This window comes from Coffea eugenioides, chromosome 1 (genome assembly GCF_003713205.1).
Source record: "Coffea eugenioides isolate CCC68of chromosome 1, Ceug_1.0, whole genome shotgun sequence".
Taxonomy (NCBI): Eukaryota; Viridiplantae; Streptophyta; class Magnoliopsida; order Gentianales; family Rubiaceae; genus Coffea; species Coffea eugenioides.
In genome coordinates this window covers 46,782,708-46,806,224 of record NC_040035.1, presented here as the reverse complement: position 1 = coordinate 46,806,224, position 23,517 = coordinate 46,782,708, and the positions used below count along the sequence as shown (strand labels likewise).

Sequence of the window (23,517 nt, the reverse complement as noted above, 5' to 3'; positions counted from 1 at the left end):
ATTTTTTTTTTGGGGTATCGAATTGCTAGTTTCGGTCCATATTCAAAATGTGGAATTTACAACCTGTACGTGCAATTTGAAAAAGTTTTCTAATTAAATCAATAGAAATGTCAAAAATAAAATATGGAAAAGTAATATATGTATGATTGTTGCTTTAGTCAATAAGTACGGAGTACAACAAAAGTGTTGAAGTAAAATGATCCGATGCCATATGACTTCAAAAGTGGGGAAAGATAAAAAGCAAAATTTAATACAAAAAAATTCAATCTAAACGGGAATACTTACCCCTCAACTCACCATTAATTGGTTCCGATTAAACGAACAAGAGGTGTGAGTATCATCATCATTAAACATTTGGTCGCTATCAATGGCATGGATCCTGTGGACCAAAGTTGGAATCATCGAACCTCTAATGTCCACTCATCCGCCCAAACAGATCATCTCGAGGATAAGAACTGCATATATCGACTCGAGCAGCAATACCGGTTCGCATTTTCTTTTACCATCTGGTTGGGCATGATGACGTTGCTGTCTCTCCATCCATCTTGATGGCAAACACGCTTCTAGCTCTCTCTCTCTCTCAGAGCCAGAGGATGGAATTTTTAGCCTTTTAGCTGGATCCGGTTGTCATCATGTCTTTATTTGTCTTTTTCTGCGGCTCTTATTAAGAAGAAATGTAACATTTCATCCCACTGGCGGCAAGAATTTGGCCCGTCTAACAAGCAGCGCCAATAATCTAATCAGTTAAGCAACTTAACTCTAAGCAAACTAAAATAATTACGGTATGAAACCTTTTAGTATTTTTTTTTTCTCAAACGCCAAAATCGATCTCACTCCTAAGTTATAGGGGAAAAGAAAAGCCTAACAACGCCGTCTGAAAAAATAAAGGTTGGCCGTTTCAAATTAGACAAGTGCATTACTACACCATCTAAAATTTTTAAGAGAGATAATAAACCTAAACATCCTGATGTATCTGCACCACGGAGCGTGAACCCTCATCCTGATGTTCTCGGGGGGGACTTTTAACTAGTATTTAAGAAGTCATCCCTCCCGACCAAATGCTTTAAACCGTGTTAGTCAAGGAATGAAGCTTGACATGATTCTGCAGATGCCATTTCGGAGTCATTCAGGTAAAAATCTTCTGCTGACTACAGCGGACGGACGCTGGAGTTGCGTGGATGATCATGGTCGTAAGTTCATAATCCCATTTTATGCCTTTTATAATAATGACAAGGTAATAAATTAAAACTTATTCGTGGCTGGCATATTCCATTTTCGTTGGTCCGTTGCCTGCATCTCATGAAGAGCCAAATTTGTTGCTTTCACCAACCAAACATGTCATGTCTAGCCTAGCAGGTTTTTACCATTTTTTTTCTTCTTTTTTCATTTTTGCCCCCGACCGGACCGGCTTTACACGACACAATTATACTAAGATGATGTCGCTTTTCAATTCTTCTAAGCGAGGTGAGGATTCAAATCTCACTTGCATCAAAAAAAAAAAAAAAAAAATATAAAGAGTAGTGTCATAACACTCCTTTGATTTAGTTGGGTCTGTATACCCACTAACTCCTAACACTAGCCTCCTTAAACTCCCTAAATTAAGATAAGGTAAGTTACGTAATGTATAGTTGCTGATAAATAAAATAATAAAAAAAAAGTTAGCAACCAACGCGGAACGGTACATGATAAACGCAACCGAGGACATGTACACGTGCATGGCACTTGATCCACTGTTGCAAGGATTTACGTAATCGATTGATCAGTCAAATCAACCATTATTATTAACTAATTAGTAGTAATTACTACCCCATCCCATTCGCTAGCGTAGCGTAACGGGGATGGACTACCCAGCCGCAGCAGGACTGCTGGAGGCTGCAAACTGCTGTGAAAAGTCAACACCTTCAGGAACCGACGCCGTTTCTGTCTTGCGTTCCCCTGCATAGATAAATTAATCGCTTCACCGGTTCGCGCGTGAACTATTCCCCTCCGGCAAACTGATCGCATGCCCCACGCCTTTGGTCGACAACTAACAATAATATAGGCCCACCCACGTCACTCCTGCTCATCGATCGGCGGAGTTCGTGGGTCCCAATTCCATCAAGCCAAAAGGTCCTCCAATCGAACGGTCTTCATTCTCTTAATCACCGCATATATATATCTATATATATATATATATTGATAGTGCAACACTGCGCATTCATCTTGCTCTTATTAAAATATCAACCAGAAAACGCATCTCACATTTATGATAGGAAAATGTGGCTCAGTCCAATGCCACAATTCCCTCAGTCCCTGACTCACCCTTCTAAGCATTACATATACTACGACTCGCCTAATAATATCAAATTTAGTGGGAGTACTGATTTATAACCTATCTTCTAGTTTAATCAAACTACATATTATATTTACCCTGAGATCTAGCCATATTACAAGAAGGTCCTTCAATTGGAAAAACCTATAACAAATGGCCCCTTACCGTTACTTTATCAGGGTTGACCGTTAAATGGATAATGAGTCAACATGATATTTTTAATGAAAGTCCTACATTACCCTCAAAACCTATGCTAGCCCCTCTTCATCCCCTCTTATGATATTTTGTTTTCTTTTTTTTTTTTTTGGTTTTTAAGGGAAAAGCATACAAAGCTATAGGTGAAATTTGCTTGATGGTGGCAAGCTCTAATGGCGACGCCTCCGACTCCCTATCTCCTCTCGACACTTTTTTTCCTCTTTCTTCTTTTCGTGTTATCTAATATCTTTCCTTTCTTTTCTTTTTTTGTTTGTTATTTTCTTTTTGAAATTTTAGAATTTGAGTGGTTGAAGATAATGATTGATGAAATATTTTAATGATTGTGAGAGGTGCTAGAATTTTCTTTTGCTTAAGGTGAAGGATTGTGGTGGAGGTTAATCATGTTTGTAAAGAAATGGAAGTGGCTGGAGCCTTGAGGTTTTTAATAAAGTTAAAGGACTAAGGATGAAAGTTGAATTCAAATAAATTTGGAAGAAAAAGTTCATTTTGATAATGGCCATCATATGTTTGCTAAAATGTCTAGCTTTACAACTTCATCTTACATGTAGTCTTTTTTACAGTCCAATATATGCCTACTTTTCAGAGAATTTCTCCAACCAACTAATATGATGTGGTAATTTCGTCCAAGCGGAACAAAAATGAAGCTGGCAGGAGGGTTGATATTTTCTTTTGGCAAGTTAGAAGCGAATGAAATGAACCATCTCCCTCATGAGGAGTTGACCACCACATTAATTGTGAGGTGGGAGGTCAAGGGTTTAAACCTTGATTTTCATCAATATGTTTCTATATGAGATTTGTTCTAAATTCATAAGGGTACAAAGTACATCCGTCTGGTCTGATGATAGTTCAGTCCCTATTAGATTTTTTCGATTCAATTAGGCCACCCCTTAGAATAGACTCCTCTAGTAGTAGTAGCAATAGGTTAGATTAGACTAGATGTGCCGTTACGTTAATAAAAAAAAAAAAAAAAGAAGTAGGAGCGAATGAAATGACTGGACTAGTGCCCAATTGAACGTCGCTGAAAAGGAGGAACTAGCGGTACTCGTCGGTGACAAAGAATTGCAGCTCACATTCCATTTTTTTAAGGACAAATTATCCAATTGGCCCTTAAACTCTTTGTCTAGGTAAAAATAAGCCCCTCATCTATTTTTTGCTGACTTTAAGCCCTCGAACTTGTAAAATTGGACACCCGTGACCCTTTTAGACAGTTTCTCCGGTTTTGCAACCGGAAGGTCAATTCACACGAATGCCAGTGTGCTTCTTCAAAGGACATTGTTGTCCGCATCTTCTAAGCAAAAAGGGAACAACTCCTCCACCTCCTCCCCACCTTGGTTCAACCAGCCCAGTCCCTTGCTCGTCCTCCCATCTCCAAATTCTCCGTCAGGGCCGTCGGCCTCGGCTCCAACAGCCGCGTTTTTATAGGCGTCGATCTCGAGTTCCCTGGTCTCCCCTTACATCAATCTGCCCACGCAGAGTAGTTCCTCTGCAACAACCTCGCCGTCCATGGCTGCCCTCGCCTCATTGCTCTAGCCGTCTCCGCTGCCCCTTGTGGCCACTGCCGCCAGTTCTTCCAAGAACTCCGGGATTCTTCCTCTCTCTAAATCCTCATCACCTCCGACCACCCAAATCAAAACTTTTCAAAATCTCCCCTCCCCTTTAAGCCATTGCCGGAATTCTTAACCAACCCATTTGGCCCCTGTGATCTGTTGGATAAAGAATCTCCCCTCCTCCTCGAACCCCATAGCACTGGGCTATCTTTTGATACTTCCCGAAAACAGGCAAATTTGTGCAATGGTTATTCAAAAGAATCCGAACTTGATGGGAATTTTAAAAATTTAAGCAATGGGTTTTAGGGAGAGTTGGAAGAAAGTGAGGCCCTTATGAGGATAGAAGCCTTGGAGGCTGCCAACAAGTCACATGCACCGTATAGCGGGTGCCTATCCGGGGTGCCTACAGGGGATCATATATCGAGTCTGCAGCATATAATCCGAGTTTGGGGCTTGCAATTGCTGTGTGATCTCTTCACTTGAACTCGCTCCTACTCCCTGCGCTTATGGATATGGTGGTCTCGCCGTAGACAACTATGGTGGTCTCGCCGAGAATAGCGGCTGCAATGGCATCTCCACTGGAAGGTTTGGATGAGAATAGTGTTTTAGCGTCTAATTTTGATAGGACTAGTGTCCAGAGTGGGGGAGAATTGGGCAGTCGAAGGAATAGCTATGATTCTGCTAGTGGGGAGATTCCTGAGAGTGGTGGTATCACTTTCCTGCAGAGAATGAGAAGAGAGAAAGCGGCGGCAACGAGGGTTTTGCAGAAATGGAGGGAAGAAGGTGGAGGAGTTGTTCCATTTTTGTTTAGAAGATGCGGACAAAAATACCCTTTGAAGAAACACGCTGGCATTCGTGTGAATTGGCCTTCCGGTTGCAAAACCGGAGAAACTGGCTAAAAGGGTCACGGGTGTTCAATTTTACAAATTCGAGGGCTTAAAGTCAGCAAAAAATAGATGAGGGGCTTCTTTTTACCTAGACAAAGAGTTCAAGGGCCAATTGAATAATTTACACTTTTTTTAATGCCATTTTTGTAGTGAAAGGTATTACCGTCATTATAGTAATTCCGTTTGTTGGCCCTACACGCCACCATTTGCAAGGGGGTGGCTGTAATATGGTCAAACCTCAAGGTTTGAATTGTAATTTGGCTAAACCTCTGTGAGGTAAATGTAATTAATCCTAATTTATAAAAACCCACCCACCACCTCGCTCATCCCACGTTACATTTCTTCTCCAGAACCACCACCGCTCCTACTTTCCATCCTCATGAATAATAATTCAGCTTCCGCACTCCAGGCCGGCATTTAATAATCCCTTCCCCTTCATTTCACGTGTACATACCCCCACAAAGCATCTCTTGTTCTTGTTTTCGTTTTTTTTTTTTTCCTCTTGGTTGGTAATTTTATATATAGGAAAACAAGCACAAGCACAAGCACGTAGCCAGTAGTACTACTATACTAAAATGGAAGGGGTAACAGCCACTGCTTACAAGGGCGTAAAGGGTTACTGGATGAGGAAAGGATACGAGAAACTAGATGGGAGCGGTAGTCGACGGAGGAAGAGAAGGGTGGTGGAGTTGGGGGCGGAAAACGGGTCAAGCCGGAGGAGGCGCTTCTGGAGGATAAGGTTGACTCCCAGGCTGAAGCTGAAACTGAGATTAAGATTCTCGCCCAAGAAATTTATCCTGGGACTTCGGGATGCGTACGTTAATCTGATGACCAAGCTGGCCAGCAGCCGGTTCGTCAACAGCGGGGTGGCCGGCTATCCTGGGGAGGGCATCAGCGGGTTTGGGTTGCGCCCGCTCAAAGAGTACGACGAGAAGATGATCGTCGAGATCTACAAGTCTTTGGTGATGGCTCAGGGCCACCAATTGGTGAATCCCGGCGTCGCAGTCGCAGTCGCACGCCGCAAAATTCCCACTCTTCCTACGGTAACTGAATGCTGAGAGACTACCAATAAATTCCATCCCTTTAATAATACTCCACACACACCCCACCGATTAGTAGCAATTTTTGTTTGCCCACTACGCCAATCAATCAATTTTACCTCTGGTAAGCTGTAGTAACTGTTACAGTCAAATGAATACTTTGGTCGTAATAAATTTAAGTCTGCTTTGTAGTTTGTAGTTTTCGTGTGAAAATCAACGTGCCAGCCATTTGATTGGCACCCAAAAGGATTAGCTTAAGCTCATTGACAAGATTGAAAATGGATCATCCATGCTACTGTTCTAATACTCCGGAGCGAATGCTATTGACGGACCAAAGTTTAAATTCCACTAATTGAGCGCCCACCGCACATTCCCGCAACTTTTTATTTCCGTTTTTCTTTCTTTTCTCGGCCGGGCGGGGGCCGGTGAAACTTCAATTTTACTTGGTTAGGGAGTCGGCTTCATAAAATTGGTTCTTGCTTGATGCGCAAAATTGTACATGGGCTTATGTAAGCTTAATCAAATTAGGGTAATCACCGTTGTTGGTCTGGACTCTAGGCTCTAGAGGAATGTGGTGTAGAGCAAAACACCAATTTAGTTCCAATACTCTATTTTGCTGAAGTCAAAATGGCGTGTTTGAATAATAATTATTTGGGATAATTTTTTGAATAAAAATACTACTGTACCACTTTTTTGATATGATGTATATGAAATAAAAGGGTAGCTGAAAAATGTGTTTGCATGGTTAATTAGGTTCTTATTTGGCTAATCGACCCAATTTTTTTTCAACTCTTTACACTAATAATCAGAGATCAAGTAGGAAATCCAATCACTGCCTTGTTTAAACAATAGAAAAATCGAAATGTGTCTAGAAATCAACAACGAAATTAAATCATTTGAAGAGCAAAGAAAATATATAGATTTTTAGGGAGGAAAAAAATAGAGCTGATGTCCAAAAAATTTTCACATGGATCGAACTCAGTCCATTAAATGGTGAAAAGTAAAAATAACAGACTATGATTATGCAAACAGTTAAAAAAACGTGTTATACAATTACCCTTATAAAGTTAAAAGAAGGTAAGTTTTTTGGGTTTGCATGTGATTCAATATTGCCGACTTCTCGAAATATATCTGTTTTTCCATTAAACTGGAGTGCAATAAATGAATCTCAATGCTTTGCCATCCTTTTCCGATTTCTACATGTGAGCAGCCAAGTTACAGCGGCAACTTAAAGTTGAACGTGGTACCAACATGTTACTCGTTAAAATCCACCTAGCCACGGCCCACCCTAAATCCGAACATTAGGCTATAAGACCTCTCCTCCCAGTTGGGAAAGAAGAGTTGAGGACATTTTTAGTGAGAAGAATAAGATAATTGGCTTTAGAAAGAGAAGTAGAATATCATAAACTTCTATTCATATAAAAATTTCGAAATTTTATACTTGGGGAGGGGAATTCCAAGAGGCTGGACAGAAGGATAGGTTAGGTGGTAAAATGGGAGAAATTATAAGTAAAAGATTCTGAATTTAAGATTCTCACTTATAATATACATACGCATACATATATACATACATACGTTTACTGAGCCAAAGATCAAGTCACAATTCACCCCTATGGGCCGACATGGGAAGTTTGTCTCTGCAGGATTGCTGGATTGTTGTCTTCTGTGTTCAATCATGGGCCTAGTTTCCGTGTGTTTCGGTATTACCTCTGTTGCATCCGGTCCTTTGTTGACAGCTTCACGAACTGTTCTCATATGACTAAAATCCACTGCCAAAGGCTAAATTGAACTTTTTTTTTTTAAGGCTAAGTTTAAGTTACTATTGTACCCTTTTCTCATGAATTTTAGGTAAATCACATTGCCGCCACTACATTTCTCCTTGATTGTGAGATGACACAGTGACCTGTAGCTAGGAATGTTCATCGGCTAGTAGTCAAGAACTCGATAAAAAATTTTCAAAAATTGATAGGAATTGATTCCCTTCTTCATACCTCTTGAAACCTCATTAGTTAATGTCCCTAAAACCCAACTTAACTAATATGGACATAAGCTAAGTGATTGCGAGCTTCTTGATTTGACTTTCAAGTCTCCTTTTACCTTGTAAAGATGGAGAAAAAAAATAGGTCCAATCTATGTGAATTCGTGCAGCATAGATGCCGTTATACAGGGTGAAACTTTTACAGCCAAAACATGAAGTGAGGTAAACGTAATTAGGCCTTCTAAAACGACTGAAATTGGTCAAAATCAAGAATGATCGACGGATTACTGTATTCATCTTTTAAATTGGCACAATCTCTTGTCACGACTCCATGCAAGCATTTGTAAGATTGTTACCGAGTCACTAGATACTTTTGTTCCCAGTCCAAGTTCGTAGATTTAGGAGGAGGAGGTTGGGAGAGAAACTTAAAAATTTTCCGACGAACTTAAAAATATCAAGAATTGGCTAAAATGATAAACATAGACCCACATATCATGGCTGAATGGCATTGATGCATTCTTCAGAAAAAGGAAAAAAAAAAAAATGAAATGACAACATCGATATACTACTAATTAATATCTGCTTTTACCTCTAGTTGCAGATAGTGATGAGTGCCAGCCAGCTTACAACCTACAGGATCAGGAGTCAAATGTTCAAGAAACCAACAAAAGCCCATTTCTGATGTTTCGGGACGGGGATCGACTTTGGTTTTGGGTTGTGGGGGAAATTGTCCTCCGCTCACTCTGTACTCGACTCAGCAAGCATGCGCATGCTAGCTCAGCTGTAGTTGTAGTACCATTACTGCCATATGCAGGTGTGTGTGTGTGTGGGGGCGCGCGCGTGTATATATATATATATATATATATATACATGTATATATGTATCGGGCGGAACAGGCAGGAGGCAGGGCCAAGGCCCTTCATTGGTTGGTGGTGGCTTCCAACATCTTTTCAGAGACCAGACCACTGCATCATAAAATGACAAACTAGGACAGCTGGCATCAATAGATTTTCAGGACCCAGTCGAACGCATCACCTCCTTAGTCTTCCTGCACTTCTTTTACTTACCTTTCTTTCGGCTTTTAGTCGATCGATAGGAAGGATTAAAGGAACAAGGGCTGAGTGCATTTTTAATCTCCATTATTGATGAGTTTGATCCCTTATCCTCATAGAAGCAAAACGGATTGATTTTCTCTAGGGATGACAGTTGATCTGGTACCATCTAATAAAATGAAGTGGTTAGTTGCTCGTTTCTCTTTAAATACTCTGACAAACAATCCTAATTGCCCTTCAAGTATCCCACCCAAAAATGGAACCTGTAGTTTTTAGAAGATTTAGCGATTTACAAGCACAAACAAGAGCTTTGTTTGGATACCAATAATATTATTCCAAATAATATTTCGCTTGCATCATAAATACATTTCCTAACTCACCTTTTTCTATTTCCAATCAACTTTTTGTCTCACATACATTACATCACAAAAAGTGCTACAGTAATTATTCCAAATAATATTTCAAATAACACTCTATCCAACTTTTGCGTTACTAATAATATTTCAAATAACACTCTATCCAACTTTTGCGTTTCAAATAATATTTCAAAGGTTTGCGTTACTAATTTGAATGAATCTAAATCCAACTGATTTATATTTTTGGATGGTAATGACACATAACGTACTTTTGATCTTGTATTTTGAGTAAACATCATGAAAGGGCGGCTATGAACATTGAGGAATATTGAATATACAAACAGAATATTCTTGGATTGGTGTCATATCGATCCTCTCCTATATGTATTTGTTAAGAATTGGTACGATCAACAACGTGTAAGAGGATTCAAACATGAATAATATTGGAAGTTATGGCGAGGCAGAAGCATACTATTCTCTTAAGATTACTAGCAAGGCTTTTGTTTTCTTCGCATATTCTTTATCATCTATCCTTCTATACATGATATCAAATGGTATTCATTGTTTTCGAAGGTAAGTCATACTTTCAAGTGCTAAACGTTTCCATATTCGGAAATAACAATCAACTTTGAATATAAAAACTTGTTCTTGGAGGATATGAATGAAGCTTTGTGGAGTTGTGGCGTGTTGATGGGTTTAGGAGTTTAACAGATTGATTTGGCTTTGCAAGGGGCAAGAATTTAAGTGTAGGATGATTTTCTTTTCTTTTTTCTTTGAACCTAAATAGGGCAAGATGGAGGGTATTGCAGCTAGTAAAGGGGAATGAGGTTAAAAAAAAAGGGATAGATCCTGATTATGCTTAACATAAAACATTCAACTTATCAGAGCAGAGTGAAATCCTCGAGGTGGCTGGCTCTATTTGTTTGGGCTTGGCCAAACTGGACCCGTACTTATTCGTACGGATAAGCATTTTTAACCAGCAACATATGATGGTTTACCTTTAGTATTTTTTTTTTCTCATTTCCCTCCTTTTTTTTCTCGAGAAAAATGTATTAAGACAACAACAAATGACTTCATGAGCTTGTCCTGGTAAAACATAAAACTAGCCATCAAACAGGAAGATGATGTGAGACCGAGGCGTGGGCTGCCAACATAAAATACTCCAACTGTAAAGATGCCGAATAGAGTTGCAGATGAATTGAATCGAGTAAAGCTTTGATCGAATCAAGTTGAGTCTTGACTCGATTTCACCAAACTTGAACTCGACGAGCTCTCGATACAAAGTTTGAGTTTGACTTCAAAATTGAATTAAGTCGAGTTTGAATTCGAGATTACTCGAATTTAAAAATAAAAAAATGAATAAAATAGTAAATTTTTCTTAACAAATAATAAGATATTAGATATATATATAATCTCACTATTAAAATAAAAAAGAGTGGCACATGAGTTAATGAGTTGAGTTTCCTTATACTCAAATTCGAACTTGACCTCAACTTGATTGACTTGAGGTCGAATTAAATTTTGATCGAACAAACTTACAAGTGTTCACAGGCGGCTTGATTAGTTTGTAATCCTAACGTGTAGCGTGACAATGAGGTGATGTGTGCGATAGACCTCGTAAAACAATTGAGAAACTTCTTTTGCCTTGAAATGCATGAATCTGTTGTTCTAACATCCTCAGTGCATCATGCCGTCATCGGCAATCTCCAACCTGCTGCTTTGCAGCTGGTCTTGGTTATTGCTGTTCATTTTGTTTTTTTTTTAAGGTAACCATCGGCTGGCTGGTCTTTTCTTGGATTTGCTTCATACTACATTACATTTTTTTTTTTTGTTTTGTATGTTTCTTTAAAATATTTTGTACTCTCACAGTATGAGGATACAGTTTCTTATGGAAAAAAGTCCTCATACGAAACAAGAAGCCCAAAAAAAAGGGCACAAAGAGAAGAAGGAAAATACAAACAATTAATCGCAATTACTGATGTTAGTTTCGGCATGGGTTGTAGTTAGTTTGTTACTTGTGTTACAAACCATATGTAATTAAAAATATTTAAACACAAAAATAAATTTTCAATGTTATTAATTAATCAATTATTCTACAGTGATGTAATAGGTTAGAAGTGGCAAGATATAATGAAAAAAGGTAAAAATAAAAAGAAAATAAGAGTGAGAAAGAAAAGAAAAAAGAAAAAGGAAAGCAAAATAACAAAAATAAAGGTAACCTTAAAACAGTAGGGAGAATCTGCCTACAAAATTTATGAGAGAGAAAAGCAAAATTAGGATCATAAATCATAAGAATAAATTGAAAATTAATGTTTTGTTACGTTGAAAATGAGGACAATTTTAAAAGTTTAGATGTGATTTAATTGTGAAACTTGATTTTGATTGATGGAGGGGCTAAGCGCTTAAAAAAATAACAAGAGGGAGTAAAGAACAAATCAACCAACGTTAAGGGGTTTTAATGCCATTAATCTTTTTTTTCCCTAATGGAAAAACGTGCGCAAGCAAAAAAAAAAAAAAAAAAACGGAAAGGTTGAGGAAATAACTCGCCTGAATCGAGAGTTGTGGAATTTTTTTTTTTCAAAAATTTTGTTATCTCATCCTTACTAATCCTTCGGATGGGTCGTGGATTCGTACGGTGGCAAAGGCCAAAAAAAAGAAAAAAAAAAAGTTTTGAAAAAAAAGATAGATAAAGTGGACAAAATGAAATTGGAAAGGGAAAAACTCAAAAACAGCAACTGCAACAGAAACCTCTCGCTCTCGCTCGCTGGCTCCAATTAGGCTTCTATTAGGAGCAGCATTGTTCCTCAATTGCCCGTGTGAGTTTGTGCTTTGCTTTCCACCCTTCTCCCTGCCAAAGAAGAGGGAAAACCCAAAACAAATAAAAAAAAGAAAAGAAAAGAAAATGAAGCTCCCCTAGAATCCCTGTTCTGCAGAGAGAAGCCACAACGGGAGACAACTACAAGTAGTGTGGCAGAGGGGGGAAGACAACTGCGGAGCACGTCGGCGCAATTCAGTGCCAGCCAGGCAGCCCTAGGTGGCGTTGGTTGTGTTCGTTTATGGGTTCCTCTCGCCTATTTCTCTCCGTTGGACTGGCGGAGCGTTCTACGGTATCCTCCTCCTGCCGACTGAATCCCGTTGACGTTACTCTGAGAGAGAAATAAGAGAGGGGGAACTAACAACTGCCGCAAGTAAACCAAATCACCTTATCCTAAACCACCACCACTCCCCCCTCCAAAAAAAAAAAAAAGAAAGAAATTATTGTGCTGTCGGTGAGAACAGAGGACAATTTTTTTTTCCCCCTTTATCTTCGTCTGTCGTTAACTCTGGCGGACATAAGAGGAACCGAAGCGTTCCTCTTTTCTTCCCTGTATTCTCGATTATTGGATCGTTTGGGTTTCAAATCCAAGAAAAAGAAAAGAAACCGGTTAAAGATGCTGTGGATTATGAGATTCTCGGGTTTTTTCTCCGCGGCCATGGTGTGGATAGTTCTATCCCCCTCCCTGCAATCTTCCCAACCCGCAGAAGCCATTAGATCCTCCCATCTCGACTTCTACCTCCGATTATCCACCACCCAGATTCCGCCTCCCTCTCCCGATCGTTTCTCCTTCCGGAAAGCCCCTCAATACCGCAATGCGGACGCCTGCACCTTCAATGTTGATTCTACATTGGGGGAGATTGGCGTCTGCGATCCCTCTTTAGTCCACGTAGCCATTACCCTGGACGTCGAGTACCTCCGGGGATCAATTGCCGCCGTGCATTCCATTTTGCAGCACTCCATGTGTCCCCAGACTATATTCTTCCACTTCTTGGTGTCGGAGCCCGGCCTTGAAAGCCTAGTCCGCTCCACTTTCCCTCAGTTGAATTTCAAGGTTTATTACTTCGATCCCCAGAGGGTGCGGAGCCTGATCTCCACCTCCGTCCGGCAAGCCCTGGAGCAGCCTCTGAACTACGCCAGGAACTATTTGGCAGAACTTCTGGAGCCGTGCGTGCGGCGGGTCATCTACCTGGACTCTGATCTCATCGTGGTCGATGATGTTTCCAAGCTCTGGTACACCAGCTTGGGGACGAAGACCATCGGAGCCCCGGAGTACTGCCACGCCAACTTCAACAAGTACTTCACCGCAGCTTTCTGGTCGGACAGGAGATTTTCGGACACGTTCTCCCGCCGGAATCCCTGTTACTTCAACACGGGGGTCATGGTGATGGATCTGGTCAAGTGGAGGCGGTTCGGGTACACCAAACAAATAGAGAGGTGGATGGAGATCCAGAAGATGAATCGGATCTACGAGCTGGGTTCACTGCCGCCATTCTTGCTGGTGTTTGCGGGACACGTGGCGCCCATAGAGCACAGGTGGAACCAGCACGGCTTGGGCGGGGATAATGTCAGGGGAAGCTGCCGGGACCTCCATCCGGGTCCTGTCAGCCTTCTCCACTGGAGCGGGAGCGGGAAGCCGTGGCTGCGCCTCGACTCCAAGCGGCCGTGCCCGCTCGACTCCCTGTGGGCCCCGTACGACCTCTTCGGAAATTCGTCGTGAATTCCAACCCCATATTTTTAGATTTTTTTGGTTTTCTTTTTGTACTCGCCGGTAAATTCCTCGATTCAACTGTTTTTTTCCACTTATATTTTTTTTTCCAATCTTTATTTTATACTATCGTCTCCTACATATATTTTTTTTCTTTTTGGGTTTTGGTTTGATTTTATTCCTCTTCTCTTTTTTTTTTTTTAAAAAAAAATAATAATTAACTCGCAGTATTAGTATGATGATGACTATTATTATACGTTGAAGGGAGGCGTCCAGTTCCATCTGGTAGTTTTGTCCTTGTGAAAAAAATAAAAATAAAATATTGGAGGGAAAGGGATATTCGGTTCAATTCATGTTTTTAGTTTTTGTACGCCAAAGAATCAACCTGGTGGCGAATTGGAATTGGTTTTTGCGTTGAATGGCGACAATTTAATGGTGTTGATATGTACTAAACAGACGTAGGAGTATTATATATTATGCATAGCTCTGTAACTCACCGGAAAATCTTTTTAGTTGGGATTTGATCGGATTGCTTTTACTTTGCACTTGTCATAACTACCCTTCACTCTGGTTTATCTTCAGGGAACAATAATAAATATTTATGTGTATTTGCAGCTATCGGCTGCTGATCTTCAATTTGAATTTTTCGTTACAAATTGTGGCGTGAGTTGAGTGATCAATCCTCTGTGGATATTGATCCTTTGTTCTTTTTTTTTTTTTCTGTGAGAGTTTAACTTTTGTTGTTGCGATGGAGGGAGGCGGCACCGGTGTACGTTGTATTCGGTATTCCTACTACCATTTGCTGCAGGGATTTTGATGCAGCTGATAGTCTGCGCCTTGGGGCGGTCTGGTGGGGGCAACGGCAATAGCAACGGCTGGCAAAGCATTGGGTGCCCGCCGGCGGTTATGGTGAAGTAAGTGTGCGTTGGAAGAATCTGGATTGCGAGTTATTAGGAGAGAGGTTTTCTTTTTTCTTTTTTCTTTTTTTTTTGGCTTTCGGGTAAGAAAGGATTTTGGATATGTGGACGTGGTGGATTGGATGGTGGATATGGATGTGGATGCGGGTACCCATCGGGGGGTGTCGGTGTGCTTTGGTGGCAGCGGCGGATGGCTTGTGACGTTGTGAGTTTTTAGGTCTACTTTGACGTTCTCGTGGTGTGGGCATAGGTGGCGATACCTTCAATTTCTTTTCTCTTTATTTTGGTTTAAATTTTATACTTAATTGATTCATAAGTAGCAAGTATTATGCAGCAGCAGTAGTATGGCAGTAGTGCAGACTGCAGACGCAGAGTATATATATATATATATATTTTTTTTTTTTGAGTAACGGCAAATAATTGGTTTAAATAAATGAATCGTTGTTGGGTTGCATACAGACGACATCACATGACAATCCGTGTTTGATGATAAAAAAAAGGGGGGCAGTTTGGGGGTGGTGGTCCTCCGCCCTGCCTGTCGACGTTGCGTAGAAGTTGTTCCGTTCCGAAGAAATGAATTGGGGAAGGGGCCCATACCTTTTGCCCTCCAATCCCACGTGCCCATTTGCGTTAACACCCACACAACACTCCTCTAATTCCTTTTTTTTTTTTTTTTTTTTTTTTTTTTTTTTTTGATTTGTCGAAACGATAGTTATCACCACGCTCATCTAATTTATTTGCCTGCATTCTTCCATTACTGACATTTCAGATTAGTTTCGGCTCCTCCTCTCTGTGTCACTGTGTGTGTGTGTGTCTCTCTCTATATATAGATATATCTATATATGTGTGTATATATATATATATATATCTGGATTATTAAAGTTTTTTTTAAGCACAAACTATACACTACTATAATGTATGCAAAACTGACTTTATAGTGGAATATTCAGCCATCATCTGGGCTTGCTCTTTTTTTTTTTTTTTTTTTGTTCCTTAATAATTAAATTTGGGATAGCATAGACGGTAGATTGAAAGACTGGATTGTGGATTATCGATCGGAGACTGGATTGTGGGATATCTCACTATTATCGATCGTCTTTTTTTTTTGGGTTTTGGTTTTTGGGGTGCCGGTGGTTCATCTGCACTCCCTGTGTAGGTTATGGTTGAAAACTAACTAGGTGGTTGACACATCGCTATTGCCCAATTCTATTGAAATTAATTCAATTAGAAGACCAATCCATTGCCTTTCACTGCTTTGTTGTTGTCGTTGTAGAAGAAAGTGGTGCTGCGCGGTGCCTGGACTGCTCGTAGAAGAAGCCCGGGAGTAGGTTAGGTTATTCATGTGAATGATGCTCCAACGTCAAATGTGTTCGTCAAACAACACAAGCGAATGCTACTAGTTAGTTGCCACAAACTTGGGGTGGGGCGGAACCGTCGTTTCTTCTGGCATGCGAGGTGAAGCCGTAAAAGGGAAGCAACATATATATACTACTACTATATAAGATTTGCACAAGTCCCCCAAATACAAATACCAGGGGACGAACGCCTTTCCAAGTCTTCACAGCTGGAAGTATTAGCCAACAACACTAAAAATGAGGCATTCGTTGACAATGCTGGCAATAAACGAGGAGGAGGAATACATTTACAGACGTGAAACGGCCATACTTCCCCACTTCCAAATATGCAGAAACTTCATCATGCATGCAGCTTGCAGTTTAGGCATTGTTTGGAGAACCTCATGAGCACTTCGAACGCGCCCATCTCTCAACTTACATTGGGCTATCCCTCTAAAACTAAAAGCACCTCTCTTTGTGACACAATAAACTTATCTCCTACCTCTCTCGTACGTGCATTCCATAGCCGGTGACATCTTCATGTGTAAATCCCACACCCCACGCACTTCTGTCTGTACTGAATCTGCCTAAGCTGTTGTATCTAAAGAAGGCTCATGCTACAGAGCAACAGAACCACCTGGCCTTCCCAAGAATCCCTTTCGTCGCAATTCTTGAAGCAGCCTTTCCCCAAGTTCAGCTATTGCATTAGACTCGACCAGGAAAACAGACAGTTCTCAAGCGAGTCCTTGCTTCACCATCATCATTTCCATCGCCGAAAGTAGGTTAGAAACTGTTTCTACCTCCTCTTGATTCTTTGGCACCTTTGGTTTCCTCTTCAGGAGCATTTTCATTTCCCCTCTCCCAAACCATCCATCGCAGTCTGTTCCTATCTACATTGGGCTGTGCAATAGTCAAGAGCCCACATACTCAAATTGAAATTTTTTAAAAAAACCACTGTATTTAGGTTTGCATACCGACCGTTTGGATCAATCCCTTCAAATCTGTGAAAGAGTTGAACATAACAAATCGTGTCGCCATCTTGGTTTGTGTAATATGTATGTATAGAACATTCTCTTGTTATAAAGACGAATAATATAACCTTTCCGTTTGATAAAACTGAATCTGAATACTGAAACAATTGATTTGCTGAATTTTAAGCACTGAAAAGAAATATACGAATGTCTAAATTTTAATGCTAAATCTATTTATACTGTTTGATAAACATTTATAATTGAATGCTTAATCAGTTAAATTTGACAATTTTACCCTTATATCTTTTTATCCAAAAAAAAAAAATAGAACCTATGATTTAATTAGTTTAAAATTGTTAGGTATGAAAATGATAATATTTATTTTTAAATCAAATTAATATAAAATATGAAATTTATTACATGAGAAGTATGGAGAAGATGTAAAAGTCATTAAAAGGGAGAAAAGAAAAATAGAAAATCATTAGATGAAGAATATTAGATTGTTTAATTATATAAGAATTTTGAACATAATTAACAAACAATAGTAGATAAGGTAGTTGAAGTGATTCTATTGATTCTTATCAGAATTAAGCATTCAGTTAGGATTATTGTGCTGAAAAAAATAACACAAATTCAGCACTACTTAATAACTTTAGCAAATAAATTTTCATTTATCAAACATTCCAAACCTTTGAATATCTAAAAAAGTTCAAATTTAACACTTTTTTATGTTAATTCATTAACTTTTGGCACGGAGAATTAATTTGCTATTTTGAACTCCATTCAAACTAAAATCTCATATCCAAAGACACTTGGGAACAACCTTCCTTTTTTTTTTTTTTTTTAAATATAAGTTGGGGAACGACTTAGTTAACTTCACTTATTCATGCAATGCTAGTAAATAAGAAAGAGAAATACCATCCAGCCACGTACTGATACAAATTGAACCAGCGATAATGAGGAAACAATCTAGGGAAAGTGACATTTACAATTGGAAACAAGTTAATTGAATATTTATATACCCTAATTCTACGCTCTTCCAAATTATGCGGAAATATCAGCTGACGATGCGGATGGTTCAAAATGAGAATTTACTTCCAAATTGTCCATCGCCCAATTGCTGAAATCAAACAATATAGAAGATCTCGTAAATTAGCTTAGGGTAGTCAGTCGTTCATGACAAATGTTGAAAGGGTATTTTTAAAATAATAAATAATAATATTTAAAAAAAAAAAAATACCAAACCCATGTTTAAGTACGTCGAGACACACAAGTACTTTTTTCAAGGATTGCTTTAGCAGTTCTATTTGGATTAACTGGTTATAGAGGTATTTTTAAAAAAATTTATCGTAATGGTGTATATGAAAAAAAAAATTTATAAAAATTTTGATATATTATATAAATAAAATATTATTTAAATTATACTATAATATTATGTTTAAAAAACTTATTTTTTAAAAAATGACCAGAAGGACGAGCGGGTAGCACATTAATAAATATGAAACGCGGGAAGCCATGGTGTGAGCAGTGAGCCCATGACACGCACGCGACGCCATCAACTCCAATTTTGGAATTGGACCCGTGTCTGCCAAGAATCCGTGTGGTAAAGGACCCGGATCCACCACCCGACGAAAAGTCCAAGTTATTCTCCTGTATCGTGTGCGCGTGCATCCCTTGTATTGACCTCGGCTTCGCTCTCCGGCAATCTCTCTCCGTCCCTCCTCTCAGTCTCTGTTGAAAAGGCAAAGGAGGGCAGTAGTAGACTAGCAGTCGCAGCAGCAGCACTAGGATAGAGTGTTTTTTTTTTCTCCGGTAGCCCGTCATATTGAGACTTTGGCGGGCTGCCCAGCCGGGAGATGCCCCATCCTCCTCCTCCTCCTCCTTACCAGTAATCCGGGTACCCGCCTTCTATAGTACATACTAATAATCGCAATAACAAAAAACCCGCTTATTTTTTGCACCCTCCTCAAAAACTTAGATGGCCGATCACGACCAGGATTGGGAAATTGGGATTTCCACCTCCTCCTCTTCTTCAAAAAAGGGCACTGCTGCTTGTCTGCCTCCTCCTGGTCAGTATTATTAGTCATTTATTTTAAACTTTTCTTTCTCTCTTTCTTTATTATTATTATTATTTTTTAGGGGTAGGGGAGGGGGGTTTGAGTTGATTGATTTTTTATTTTAGAGGTTATTAATGTTGGAGCAGACAGTTATATTGATGTTGAAGAGGAGGAGGATGCTGAAGAGTACGATGACGACGTCGATGATGACGACACCGGCTCTGATGAAAAGTTGGGATTGGCATGCCCCTTTTGTTCCGAGGATTTTGACGTCCTAGAATTATACTGTCATGTTGATGTCGTCCATCACAAGGAGGCCAGAGCTCAAGTAATTCCACTCTTTCCTTTCTGCAATTTTTTTAAATTTATTTTTTGGGTAGAAAAAAGTATTGTAACAATGTTGTTAAGTTCGCGCCAGCGCACAGCTTAAAGACATTTCAGTTTAGGGGAATTTATTTGTTTGACCTACTGAATTTCATTGCTAGAGACTAAAAATTGGGAATCTAAACTGTGGAAGACTCTTCTGTAGTCCTTTGTCATTACTATCTTTCAAAAGATTCATTTTTTTTTTATAATCTGCTCATTCCGAGTTCGATGATTTATCTTTGTTTATACAAGTGAAGGTTGTTGTTAATCTCATTGGTGACGTGATCAACAGGGTCTTTGGTTGGGTTTATTCTGTATTGGGCTCCAAATCCTACTATACTGCTTGTGTTGAGCATTTTTTTTTTGTTGGGTTTGCTGGGGGGCGGGGTGTGCTGGTGTTTGGCGTAGGGAATTTGGGGTTAAGAATGCTGGAATTTCAGGTAAATTTTCTTTTTCAACGCAAAGGATTCGGATAGATGATAGGTCCATAATCCTTATGGCCTGTTTTTTTGCTCTCAATCCAGTTAGGTTGCATCTGAAGTCTTTTGTGTATCCAGGCATATGTACTGGCATGCACTTTGTATTGCTTTGCATTCTGATTTTAATCATGCTTTTGATGGAGTTACTTTGTTTTTACAGATTTGTCCAGTTTGTGTTTCAAAGGTGGAGACGAACATGGCTGTACATCTAATTACTCAGCACGAGACTATCTTGAAGATATCCTTTACAGTTTCTTCTTCTTACTGTTGGTTATAGTGTTTCCCTTATTTATCTTGCAGCAATTTCGTTTTTTTAGAATTCCGCAGTCATCGTAATTTAGTAAAGAATTACTCCAGCTAAAGAATGTTTTCGTTTTTTTGAAGATTTGTCCAGTTTGTGTTTAGCTGGATTTTTCTTTTTGCAGGTTGTGAAGAATTTTTCTGTGGCGATAATGTTTTAGTGGTTTAAATTTTTGTGCACCTTGACTTGGTCTTACATTCTTTGCAAAAAGAAATTCCGCAATGGTGGATCTCATCCAGCCCTTTCTTCCTTGAAAAAGGAGTTATGGGATGAACATTTGCACTCACCTCCTAAGGGTTCTCGCGTCAGTTCTTCTTCTGCTGTAGAATCTGATTCTCTCCTTTTACCGTTTCTCTACAATCCTCAACCTGAAATAGTTATACCTCTGATTGAAGGAAGCTCATTAGGGAGCGATTCACCTGATAGTAACTTAGAAAGGTATGACCAGATTGTTTTTTTGTTCAGTTTTCAAATCCGTTACCTCATTTTATCTATTCTAATTGGTTCTGCTTCGGACCTGGTTGGTTGACTTGTACAGCCTATGCTTTCATCTCTCTTGAACTGTAACATTGGGATTGAGTTTTTAGATCATTATTTATCAAGATAATCTATATCTTCTTTCAAAGGCATATTGATGAGGTTTTGGAAATAAAGATGGCCTGACAACATTGACTATTTATTGAAGGTTTTCAGGTGTAGCTTGGTAATATTTCACTTTTTATTGACATTCATATCCAGCAAGCTGAAAAATGAAAGCAATAAGGATGAATCTGCTTATAGAAACGGGTGTTGCCCGTGTGTCTGTGCTTTTAGCTTCTTGTGAACTAAATGGGCAATGATGGAGCGGAAACAAATTTGCAGGATCCTGATACAAAGTGCTGAAAATATCATGAGAAATTTTTTATGGATAGAATAACATGTATAAAGGGTATTCAGATACTATATGGCTGGTACATATTGGGGGTAAGATGGTGTAGACTTGAAACTTTTCATAGTGTTTGGAGAGTAAATTATTTGAGATAAATTTGTGAAAAATACTGTAGCACCTTTTTGATGTGATGTATGTGAGATAAAAAGGTGATTGAAAAATGTGTTGATGATACAAGCACGTCAGTGTGCAGGTGGAAATAATATGTAATCCAAACACACTTGTACTGTGCAATGTCATCTCTTTCATTCAGACGATAGGGGTTCAGTGCTTCAATTTTTTTGAACAACTGATTTTATCTTTTGATTTTGAAAAAGCTAAATACATTTTTTATTTTCAATTGCTTTTCAAAACCTGCTTTTAGGTTTTCTAGATGCCAAAGATCTGATAATCATAAGCAGCAGAAAATCTACTTCTAGGTTCTAATTCTGCTTTCAAGAATCAGAAGCAATTCAGAACAAGGCCAGAAAATTGTTAGGATGTGAATTCAAGCTGTTTCCTTCTTTCGTTCTTGTTTTTCTTTTACTTTTTGGTGAACACTATGGATGCATAACTGTAGAGGGCTAGCTCACCAGATGATTGATAAAAACAGCATGCTTGAGATATAAGTAGTTTCATGTATGACTGCTTGTTAATCTTCAGAATAGCAAAGTTCCAGTTCTCTTCTGGTAAGTACTCAGTGTTTCTACATATCATTGCTTATTAAAACAGTTTTGATGATTGGCGTTGTTTTATCAAATTGTAGCAGCGGAAATGTCAACTTGTCTGCTCTTCCTGACAAGGATGAAGAGAAGGCTCAGAGATGTGAATTTATACGTGGCTTATTGGTTTCCACCATTTTGGGCGACCAACTCTGAGCAGGAGAATTGGATGTCTGGTTGTCATTTCTCGAGTGTTAACCTAGAAGCCTGTGACTGAAGCTGCATCTTTTTGACGTCATGATGGATATAACAAAAAGTATTAGGCTTGAATTAGGAAGCTGCTGATGCATGTCATAAGTCAAACACCATCTGTTTGAGCTATGGCTAGCTGGCCTTGCCTTTCTCTTCTTTAGATAGCGCTGTTGTTGAGCAACAGTGAAGAGTCCTAGGTGCTGTTACACTTTAGTCGAGTTGTGAGCGGTCATTTATGTAATATGAGCAGCTTGGATGATCAAATTCTTTTAGTTCAAGGTGTCCCTAGTAGCACATTGTTGTCCGTCCTTGTAGTTAGCTGATACTTATGAATGTAAATTCATCTGTCTACATGGAATTCCCAGAAAGCAGGCTTATATCTTTACTGTCAGATTCACTTATCTATAACACTATATTCTTCAGATAATCAGTTTTACAATTGAGAATGCCTTGATTTTTTAACCTTTTTTGGGTGGGTGGGGGAAAGGGGTATTATATTAGATTGCTCCACAATTGGAAGAGGAAGGGTACATTTTTTTTTTGGGAAAATTGCACAAATCATCTCCCACATATTAGCGATGTGAAAATTTAGTCCCTGAGAATGAAAATGAGCATTTTTAGTCTTTTACAAGCAAAAAATGATCAATTTTGGTCCCTGTTAGCTTTTTCGTGTGAATTCTTGACAGACCCAGTCATGAGAACATCACGTGACCAACTTTTGAGGGACAAAAAGGGCAAGTCATTCAGATCTCGACCAAAATGTAGAGGACCGGTATCTTTCTTCCTTCAAAGCACTTCAAATCCCTAAATTTCTTTGAAGTTGCCATGGGAGAACCACCAAACTTACTTGGAAGGCCAAGTTTCTGAGCACCGGCGGACTGACACTAGTGAAGAGGTTGGGACGGATTTCAAGACGAGTCAACTCACCCAGTTGGCTTGGTAACTCGCCGAACAACTGATTATTGCCAAAGTCTAAGACTTTGAGCCCCTGAAGCGAAACAATTCGGGGTGGCAACAAAAATCAGCAAAGAAAAAATCCCATAAGTTTAGATTTTGGTTAAGATGAGTGACTTGCCCCCATACCCTGCTGCTGCGGCTCCTCCTCCTCCTCCCACAACCAAAGGCGCAGCCGTTGTTCGGAGAGGAACGGGCGTAAGAAATCCAATATTCTTCTGTTCGCATCGCAGAGGAACGGAAACCGATATTCTTTCGGAGACAAAACTAACCAACCCAACAATGGAGGTGGTGTCAAGGGCTTCAATTGCATTGGTGGCTGTCATTTGCCTCGTTTTAGCCACTGCTTTCCCCACTGCCGCTGCCATGGCTAATGCCCCTGCTCCTGCTCCCACCAGCAGCGACGG

General features: G+C 39.5%; 3 protein-coding genes and 1 pseudogene across 6 annotated transcripts; all 4 read left to right on the top strand.

The window, feature by feature from the left end:
- The first annotated feature begins 1,838 nt into the window (after positions 1–1,838).
- Positions 1,839–4,544, top strand: LOC113773798 (annotated as a pseudogene).
- A 750-nt stretch (positions 4,545–5,294) lies between these two features.
- Positions 5,295–6,284, top strand: LOC113763533. The gene has a single exon (XM_027307369.1). The coding sequence runs from the start codon at positions 5,537–5,539 to the stop codon at positions 6,017–6,019; it is 483 nt and encodes a 160-aa protein (XP_027163170.1). The 5' UTR covers positions 5,295–5,536; the 3' UTR covers positions 6,020–6,284.
- A 5,824-nt stretch (positions 6,285–12,108) lies between these two features.
- On the top strand, positions 12,109–14,552 carry LOC113763238 (probable galacturonosyltransferase-like 7). The gene has a single exon (XM_027306994.1). It carries the CDS (start codon positions 12,819–12,821, stop codon positions 13,920–13,922), a length of 1,104 nt encoding a protein of 367 aa, XP_027162795.1. The 5' UTR covers positions 12,109–12,818; the 3' UTR covers positions 13,923–14,552.
- A 4,131-nt stretch (positions 14,553–18,683) lies between these two features.
- On the top strand, positions 18,684–22,578 carry LOC113780149 (protein DEHYDRATION-INDUCED 19 homolog 7-like). 4 transcript variants are annotated; one of them, XM_027325970.1, is made up of 5 exons: positions 18,686–19,201; positions 19,315–19,517; positions 20,195–20,272; positions 20,532–20,773; positions 22,012–22,578. In XM_027325970.1, the coding sequence occupies exons 1-5, from the start codon at positions 19,111–19,113 to the stop codon at positions 22,118–22,120; spliced, it is 723 nt and encodes a 240-aa protein (XP_027181771.1). In that variant the 5' UTR covers positions 18,686–19,110; the 3' UTR covers positions 22,121–22,578. The 4 variants fall into 4 exon arrangements, with proteins under 4 accessions (XP_027181783.1, XP_027181771.1, XP_027181766.1 ...); XM_027325965.1 differs by having other exon boundaries at positions 22,009–22,578; XM_027325974.1 differs by having other exon boundaries at positions 18,689–19,201; positions 19,336–19,517; positions 22,009–22,578.
- The last annotated feature ends 939 nt before the right edge of the window (positions 22,579–23,517 follow it).